This window comes from Lactuca virosa, chromosome 7 (genome assembly GCF_052849685.1).
Source record: "Lactuca virosa cultivar CGN04683 chromosome 7, Lactuca_virosa_CGN04683_v6, whole genome shotgun sequence".
NCBI classification, from domain to species: domain Eukaryota; kingdom Viridiplantae; phylum Streptophyta; class Magnoliopsida; order Asterales; family Asteraceae; genus Lactuca; species Lactuca virosa.
This window is the reverse complement of record NC_136432.1, coordinates 289,652,131-289,662,151: the sequence shown is the minus strand read 5'-3', so window position 1 is coordinate 289,662,151 and position 10,021 is coordinate 289,652,131. Positions and strand designations below refer to the sequence as shown.

Below are 10,021 nucleotides of genomic sequence, written 5' to 3'. Positions count from 1 at the left end.
CTTTACGGATCAAAAGTTATGTCCGTTTCAAGTTAGACATCTTTTGGCCCCACTTATCTTTTTTCCACTTGTCAATAAAAGCTTCTGCCAGGTCATCTATGTGCTCCGCATCAGTTTTGAAACACACGGACTTCATGCTGCAGATGGATGAATTTGGTACTGGAACTGACGATGTCTCACCCAAAATCCTATTTCATATTTTGTATTTCCACCTGAGTCTTCTCGAGCTTCCATTTGTAGTCACAAAATAGATTGCTGACAATAAGGCATTCATGTGAATTTATATAGTGTGGTTCGGTGGTGGACCTGCCATTGGCGGATAGCACCTTTTTGTTTAGTCCTCACGTAGGTTAGGTTGTATACAAGGGGACCACTTCAAGCCATAGGCTCCAAGGTTTGCTGACTAGTCAGCCACATTGTTTACTTGTGGCATAATAAGCAATATGTCATCATTTTTTCTTCCGATGTGGCAGAGGAAACCTACTGGAATAGGGAAATTTCCCAAATAAGCTGTTAAAACTAGGGTGGTAACTCTCGACCCAACCCGTAACCCGATACTGACCCAACCCTAAAATAGACGGGTTTGGGTTGACATTTTTGACCCGCCAACCCGCCAACCCACCAACTCGTTTATTTCATGAGTTGGGTTGGGTTATCTGTTTGGGTTCACGGGTCAACCCGCCAACCCGTGTATATATATATATATATATATATATATATATATATATATATATATATATATATATATATATATATATATATATATATATATATATATATATATATATATAAAATATGATATATTTAATTATTAATGAAATTTGATTTACATCCGTATTTGTAATATTTCGTATCATTGTATTCCTTTCATATTCGTATGTGACTAATCTGCGTTAGAAAAAATACATGTCGTTACTTTTAGAAACTCACAAGTCACAATGAAGAACACATCCACTTTCTATGAATGTTTTCGTATTTCATTTTTATTTGGATGTTATCGACTTTATGAATTATTGTTGAAAACCTTTTTTTATGCTAATTACTTTAATCATTTTATGAATTTATGTTGAAAAAACCTCATTTTTTAAAATACGTTGTTTATTTATTAAATGAGTTATATGGGTTGGGTTTGACCCATTAACTTGTGAACCCGCGAACCCATATACTTAAACGGGTTAAATGGGTTGGGTTGGGTTGAGGTTTCCAACCCACCAACCCGTCAACCCATATATCATATGGGTTAGGTTGAGTTTATGTTTTCTGACCCGGCAACCCACCAACCCGTGACCCGCCAACCCGAACCCAACCCAATTGTCAGGCCTAACTAAAACTATAGTTCGTATGTTTATAATGCCAAAAAAAAAAACATTAAGACTTTTTTAAACAAAACCATTAAATTGATTGGAATAACACAATTATAAAACACATTGATTCAAACAAAGAAAGCTAACATGTATTATGTTTCAAATTAACATTATTCCACAAATGAATCAATAATATACTTACTTACAATACAACAATATGAATCGAAATCAAAATCTCCTAAATTAGGTTACACTTACGCATCAACAACCACCACCTCAAAACACCAACACCGTCGCCACAACAATAACGGCAAGAAAAGAAAACACGACGCCCACGGCAGCTTTAGGTGGTTCACCGCTTGGTGATGCCGTAGGCGGCCCTGTTGAACCACCACCAGAAGGCGGAGATGGTATTCTAGCTGGAGGTATGGGACCTTCCGCAACGTCAGCATCGGTGAGAATAGGGCTAGGAGCCTCGGCTGGTGGAATAAATTGGGGTGTCATGACTGAGAACAATTGGCCAGGCGATGCAGGAGCCATGTATGCCGGTGTCATATTCGCTGCTAACCCTAAGCAACGGTTCCCTAAATTCATCGTCAAATCAATCAGAAATTCAAATTATGAGAGTAAAAGGATGAAGATAAGGAGTCCGAATTGAACTGAAAACAGCTTACTTGTGTATTTGGCAACAGTGGCGGGGTAATCCGTAATAACACCGTTGACATTGACCGAGACTCCATTGATGTAGGAGTTTATTTCGACGTATGGATCTGAAAAAAAATCCCAAGGTTGTGAAACAAATTCATTGTTCATGAATTGTACGTAGACAGGGAGCTTGAAAGCCTGAAGCTTTGCGACAACATCGGTTTGTCCACCAAGAAATCCTGCGTTGCGAGGGAACACGGATTCCTTTCCAATGATAACGGAATTGGCAATCTCACTGATATCTGAGATGGTCGAGTTGAGTGCATCACGGATATTCTCATCCACCTCATAAACAAGCTCATGTCTGTTGCTTCTTGCCTTGAATAATCTCAGCACTGCGCTATCTGAAGACTGGATCAAAATTTTCTTTCTCCTCTGGTTATTGTAAGAAGACGTATTCAAGACGCCCATCACTGCATCTGTTACACTCATTCCCTGACCAGATGCTAGGTATGCTGCATTCTGCATTCATTCATTTCAACAAAAAAACATCTCACTCTCTTTCTCTTTCTCGTTCTTTCTGTATCCATGGAATGATATATATATATATATATATATATATATATATATATATATATATATATATATATATATATAATGTTGAATCAAGACTAACCTTTATGTTAATCAAGACTCCAGAAAGGGAAGTAGAATTACTTGCATAGTCCAAAAACTGAGACAAAGTCATAAACTTGCCAGCGTTTTGGAATCTAGGGTTCCTCGATAGAGAGTAGTTTGAATATGGGTTGAACATTACAGCTAAAGCAACAAAGATATAAATATATATATAAAACCAAAATAAGAAATTAAGTAGCATATTTGAATATTTCAAGTTAAGTATATATGATGATGCTTACCTTGCAAGGTCTGAATGTCTTCCCATTTGAGTTGGAAGGTAAAGATTCCAGCACCAGAGAGCTGAGGAATTACTAAAGGCTTATTAAAAGGTGAGTTTGCAACGCTTGTTCTATCAAGAAGGTTTATAGAACCCAAACAAATTGGTATTCCATCACTCGTCATCTGAACAGGACAGTCGATAATATCTGCACCATCTGAAACAGCTTTCTTATATGCCATGTCAGTACACCCAGGGTACTCCCCGCTTGCTCCTTCATATGAGATTATCAAGGCTTTTACTAAACACATAACACACCATATATATAATGAAATCTTGTCAGCTTGCGATTCATGAATAGAAATATTCAAATTCAAATAATATTATAGAAAATATTAGTACCTTTCTGTGATTCGTTTTTCCCCATGCGAGATAAGCAATCTGCAAATTCAAATGTCAAATTATACTTAATCTGGAACTAATAAGAAGAAGAGGAAAAGAAAAAGTACCAATAGCTGCAGACGGAGTTATTGGGTTGTCTGAAAGGACGCCGTCAACAGCAAAATCGCCATTGTCAACAAAAGAGAGATACTCTTGTACAGGGTCATAACTGTAATTATAGGGAAGTTGCACATCATTCAGGAAATTGGAAGCAAAGACTTGGAGACCGGCCTTGTGGGCGTCCTGGACGAGTGTGGTAGCGGGTTCCAAATACAAGTCAGTGCCAACAGGCCATATATATGATTTAGGAACCACAATGGCCGAAGCAAATGTCCCGATAAATGTCAGGTTTCTCAAAAGTGAACCATATGTTTGATTGGTTGTAGGCTCAGTCTCCGACTTTCCTAGAAAACAGAACACGATGGTTGTGCTTCGTCTGAAACTTGGTGCAATACTTGTAAGGAAATTGACTTCCGGTGAAGATATATGGGAGACATTTGCCGAAGTATTTCTCATAAAGTTTGTCACAAAACTTGTCATGCTCAGATTATGCTGCTTGTAAAACGCGTCATGCTGCAACAACAACAGAGAATTAGAACAACCGGAAGGAGGTGATAACTGATCAATCATCTTCATCAGTGAGCTCACCTGGATATTTAACCACAGTCCAGGTGGTTGTATTTGGTCGGCGACGTCATTGACGGTAAGAATTGAGGAAGACCCATCAAAAACTGGACTTCGCGAGTAGATGCCCTGGGTTACTGGAAGGAAGATAGACAGTTACAAACAAACAACTACAAGCAAGATTAAGATTGATGGAAATATTAAGATGAAGATGAAGTAAGTTACAGAACACTTTGCCGAGGTCATCAAGGGTGAAATCGATAGGAAACCATCCTTTAACAGGGACTCCGTTTACATTGTAGGTGTTTTCCCCTTTATCAAAGGCTGAAGTAATGGTGGAAGAATTCTGGAGATTAAGACTTGGAAAGCAGATCCCGGCTTTATCTTTAGTCAATTGTACATCACACCAGAGGATGACGTTGGGTACGCTAGTAATCACAGCCAACGAGTAGGCGTTGAAACTGGAGCTAGGAAATAAACCTGAAAACCCACCATGTGCCACCACCAAAGGGGCAGCTCCTGCAAAACCACATACATACATACATATTATCAAAAAAGAAAAAAAAACAACCAAGCCTGAAGCTTAATTCGTTTGACATTAAATTTGGGGAAAGAAGGAAAATTAAGTTGTTGTATTGTATTTGTATTTGTATGTACCCGTTAATGTTAGCCATGGAGAAGTTGTGTTGGTAGATCCCTGAGCAGCGACCAACGAGAGGAGGCAGAGGTAGACGAGGCACCGGAGGTTCCACATTCGCGGCAAATGTTTTCTGCAACTCGAGAGAGAGAGAGAGAGAGAGAGAAGCAGGAAAAGAGAAATGTGTGGTTTAAACTTTAAATAGTGACAGACAAAGAAGATGTTGGTGGTAGCGCGTCCGCACCTTCTCTGCCAGCCAAGCCAGCCGTCTTTAATATTCTTTATTTTTTTTAATATTTAATTATTTTCCAACACGAAGGCCCTCAAATGCACAGCTTTTAGAAAAAGGAATTTGACTAAGGTAATTAATTATTTCAATGTTGGGTAATATTGTTTTTTTTTTTGTACTCATTTACCCAATTAATTTTTTTCATCCGTTCAAAAATAACAAACATTACCAGCTATTACCTGTTTTAGCCGGTAACATTGATTTAGCTGGGTTGAAAACATTACGTGGAATCTTACGTGGCCATTACACCCCTTTCTCATTTAATTAGGGTTCGTCATCGTCAGCTAACACACCTCGATTACCTTCTTCTGTGAGAAATCAATCGATACATCAAATCGACGATTAGGGCTTGAAATTGAAGTTGGAATTGAAGTTGACTGCTAGCATGGCATCCTCATCTACAGGTATGTATGTATCTGTAGATTTTCATTACAATGGATTCTTTTCGCCAAACCCATTGGTGTACTTAGACCCCATAAAAACAAATGTACGTGATGTGGATTTTGGGGGATTTACGTATAAAGAGTTTCTTTTGTGGCTTACGAAATTAACCAATGGAGCCTGTGATAATGTCTACTACTGTATGAGAAAGGAAAGCTTGTGTGAGGGTATTAGAAGAATCGACAGTGATGCTGATTATTGGGAGTTTGTGGAAACTGTTTATAGTCTGGAGAGTGATAGTCTTCAAAGTGAGTTAGATGTGTACATTGACCACCGAAATGAACCAATTCTTGATTGGGCTGATAACGAGTTATTAGCAGATAGTAAAAGGTATGAGTCGGATTATATGGATGAAGAGGATGACAAGGATTCTGAAGTTTCAATGACAATGGAATATGAACATGAATGGGATGATGAAGAGGAACATACTTTTGATAAAACTGTTGGAGACCCATTCTTGGACAAACTTTTAGGGCATATTAGTGATGATGATGAAGAGGAAGCAAACAATGGGAAGCTTAAGGATGTTGTGTTCCCTGTCCATAATGAGAATCAAGAATGGGAGCGAATGGTGCCAGTTTTGGGTATGAAGTTTTCTAATCCATTGGAATTGAAGTTGTGTATCACCAACTATGCAGTCAAAAATGGATATGATTTATGATATGAGAAAAGTGATCATGAAAGGTTATTGGTAAAATGTTGTAAAGGTAAGACAAATAAACAGGGTAAAGGTTGTCCCTTTAGGTTGTGGGCAACCTGGATGAGCAGTGAAAAATCATTCCAGATTAAATCTCTAAATGATATGCATAATTGTGCAAGAGTGTTCAAATTTGGGTCCATTGTTACCTATAAATGGATAGCAAAGCATTTCATGAATCATATACTTCAGAAACCAAAGATGAGTATAAGGAAGTTGAAAGCTAAAGTCAGCAAGAAATTTAATTTGATTGCAAGTGTTGGTCAATGCAGATGAGTATAAGATGAGTATAAGGAAGTTGAAAGCTAAAGACAGTGAAGTTGAAATAGAACCTGAAAGTGATGTTGACTCTTTTGATCTTGAATTTGAAGATGATGTGCAACCTGAAGTTGAAGATGGAGTAGAACCTGAAGTCCAAGATGGAGTGCAACATGAAGTTCAAGATGAAGTGCAAGCTGAAGTTGAACCTGAAATTCATCCTGAAGTTCATGATGCTAACCAAGTTGAAGTTCACCCTGCAGTTCAAGCTGAAGTTGAACCTGAAGTGCAAGTTCAAGTTGAAGATGCTAACCAAATTGTAGTTCAAGATCAAGTGGAAATACCAGCTTTTCAAGTTGTAGTGGGAAAGAGGGCAAGGAAACCTTCAGAAAGAATTACAAAAACTGAAGATAAGAAAGATGTGGGAGGGAAAACAGGGAAGCAGTGATGACAAACCGTATGAGTTGGATTAACTTTTGGCTTATTGTACTGTTGTTAATGTTTTTGGCATCTCTGACTGACATTTTTTAACTTTGGAATCTTTTGGCACATCTTTTGAAAACTAGTTGGAATAGCTTAAATGCATGTTTAAGTGTGTAGTGTTTAACTTTTTGCACATCTTTTGGGTGTAATGAATGTCTAACTATGTTATGTAAAACTTTTGACACATCTTTTGAAGTCAATGTTCCCTGGAATGTTTATAATGTATTACCACCTTTTGCACATCTTTCTAATACCATTTGTATTGTTTATAATTTATTACCATCTTTTAGAATATCAATTGTAATCACAATTCCATTACAGTGTAATCACAATTCCATTACATTGTTTGAACAATGTAATTCCAATGATTCACAATAACATTACAAGTTTTGTACACTACCATTCCAATGATTCAATTCCAATGATTCAATTACAATGATTCAATTCCATTAAAATGTTTATTACTATCTTTTATACTACCAAGTTTAATAACAATTCCATTACAATGTACAATTCCATTCCAATGATTGAATATAACCTTTTTCATTGAAAACATCACAAAAGCATACATAATTTAGTCATACTACATCATAATACATAATTTAAAACAACATTTTGACATACAAGAGAAACAAGAAAATTAATGCAAGTCTATGGGTAAACAATTTCCAATTGACTTTGTCAAGTTCTTGTTTATTCTTGTTCTTCTCTTCTTCAATCTTCATCCTGCATATGCTGATTTCATTCTCCAAGGTACAAATTTTCAAGGTAAGATTGCAGCTTTCTTCTGCTTTCATCCTGTAATGCCCTCTTCCATCTTTCCTCCCTTCATCCTCATCCAACCATTGCCAAAATTTACAGCTTGGACTTTTTCCATTCTTCAAGAAATTTATAAAAACATGTTAAATTGAAGGATGAAGAAGTAAAAAAATATGAATTACCAGTGAGTTTTGACAAACTCTGAATTTCCTTCCAGGATTGTCTGGGGTTCTTGATGTCTTCACACGAGATGGCAAGTCGCAATCACATGGATGATCCGGTTGCAATTCGTCTTGTCGTTTGGAAGAAAAGGATGAGGAAGAAGATGTCATCGATCGATCTAGGGTTTTAATTAATAAGCAGTCGTATCTCACCCTTCTTATAATGTAAACACTTCTCAATGCCACGTAGGTGATGAGTATTGCAGCGTACAAGCCACGTAGATGCCACATCACCCAAAACCTACAATAGCCGGTAAAGTTGGTTATTTGTGAACGGGTGAAACAAGTTAGTTGGATAAATGAGTACAAAAAAAACAATATTACCCATATGTGAACATTTGAAATACTTAATTACCTTAATAAGTCAAATTCCCTTTAAAAAATAGATTCATAAAATAAAAATAGATAGAGACAACATGTTACTAGTCTAATAATATTAATCTACACTACATAATACATAAATAAAATACATAAAAGTGAAAGAAAAAAAAGGGTAAATGCAGACCGTGGATAATGGATTTACATTTGGAGCCAACAGCTAACCGGCGAATAAATAAATAAAATAAAGGGAGCCTAGCCGGCCTGCTGCCTACAAGGCTACAACTACAAGGAAAAAAAAAAGAAGGGGAGGGGGGAGAAGATAAGATGTGATTGATGTCACGTTACGAATTCACGTTCTTAAAGGGCCCAACGACCCGACCCCATTACAGAACTGCATTTCCGTTCTTCAAACTATTACTACCATTATTCCATACAATCATACATTCATACATACATTTATTCTCATATCTTTTTTTTTTTTTTTAATAAACTAATAATCCTATTTTGTCCCTTCCCAGAAACAATCATCTCAATCTTTATAGCTTTTTTCATAAATAGAATATGTTGTAATCGATGCATGTTTCGAAGGTGATTCCAAGTGCCAATATGAGTATGAACACGACCTTTCATTTGGTTTCTTTTCCTATTTTATGTGTTTCATATTTATTTTTTTTATCTTATTTATATAAATGTCTAACATTATTTAAGAACATATTGTATGAGACATATTTGTTCGTTATGGGCTGAGGTGTATGGCCTTAACGCCGTTGTAACGGGGAACACCCCCTCCCCACTACTCGTTGCTTCTCGTTGTGTTACAATTCGTGCTCGTTACCACCGGATGAAACGGGAATTATACCGTTTGATTTTAAACTCAAACGGTCAATTTAATAATAATAATAAAAACTTTAAAATTAATTATTCTTTTCCTATCTAAATAAATATTATCTATACAATTTTTTACACATAACTTTTCTCTTTCTTTCTATATAATTTCAATTATCTTCAAAAAAAAATTATGGATCCTTTCAACTCGTCCGATGATTCCAATGACGATATTTTCTTCAGGATGATGTATCATTATTACACTACCGACCTGCTACAAACAAACCCAACTCCACTACTAACAAGACGTGCGATGTTAAACAGAAATCGTGAGGAAGGACACGAACATCCATATCACGATTACTTTGCGGATAATTGTGTATATGGGTCGAAGGACTTCAAAAGAAGATTTCGTGTAACACCCATAAAAATTGAGCCAAATTAAAACATTTCAATTCATTCAAAAACCATTAAGTTCATACATCTCGTTTTCAAAATAGTTTAAACATCAGAGTATCCCCCAGAACCATATCACATAAATCATAAAACATGAGGAGCGGTACGATCACGCCTTCGCCTTGCCACGATCTCCTGAAGTACTTGAAACAATACACTGAACTGTAAGCCCGAAAGCTTAGTGAGTTACCCCCAAAATACCAACCACACATAAACATACTCACAACATATCACAAATAGAACAACCATGCACATCGGGTCTACTGTGTGACTGGTCCGCCCGCACCGGGCCTTCAGTCCACCTGGTCCACCCTCCGAGTCTAGCCATGTAAATCGAGTCTATAGTGTGATTGGTCCGCCCGCACCGGACCTTCAATCCACCTGGTCCACTCTCTGAGTTTACAGTATGACTGGTCCGCCCACACCGGGCCTTCAGTCGGACTGGTCCACTCTCCGAGCCTCGGCACGTCTGGTCCGCCCTCTTGGGGCCTTCAGCCTATCCGGACCGCTCGATGGGCCTTCGGAATATCCGGTCCGCCCTGGGTATGTTGGCCTACAGCACAAAGCAGGACCCGCCTCAACCCAACCCCCGTCAAACAACCATGTGCACATAAACAATTAATCGCATAACAAATCCTTAACCAGACAAACAGTCTAACAGATCACATAGCATATCAACATCCTAACCAGGATTCCGACCTAACCGGTCACTAGCATAACATTAC

At 37.5% G+C, this 10,021-nt stretch overlaps 1 protein-coding gene and 1 long non-coding RNA gene across 2 annotated transcripts; both read right to left on the bottom strand.

Moving 5' to 3' along the window:
* Positions 1–1,431: 1,431 nt before the first annotated feature.
* LOC145124014 (glycerophosphodiester phosphodiesterase GDPDL3-like) lies at positions 1,432–4,721 on the bottom strand. The gene is made up of 9 exons (XM_079059218.1): positions 4,567–4,721; positions 4,135–4,428; positions 3,934–4,046; positions 3,354–3,858; positions 3,247–3,285; positions 2,867–3,145; positions 2,626–2,768; positions 1,979–2,471; positions 1,432–1,888 (listed from the first exon to the last, which is right to left on the bottom strand). The coding sequence occupies exons 1-9, from the start codon at positions 4,661–4,663 to the stop codon at positions 1,581–1,583; spliced, it is 2,271 nt and encodes a 756-aa protein (XP_078915344.1). The 5' UTR covers positions 4,664–4,721; the 3' UTR covers positions 1,432–1,580.
* Positions 4,722–7,253: 2,532 nt separating this feature from the next.
* On the bottom strand, positions 7,254–7,930 carry LOC145127562 (uncharacterized). The gene is made up of 2 exons (XR_013716448.1): positions 7,656–7,930; positions 7,254–7,592 (listed from the first exon to the last, which is right to left on the bottom strand). It is a non-coding gene; the product is annotated as an uncharacterized LOC145127562 (long non-coding RNA).
* Between the last annotated feature and the right edge of the window lie 2,091 nt (positions 7,931–10,021).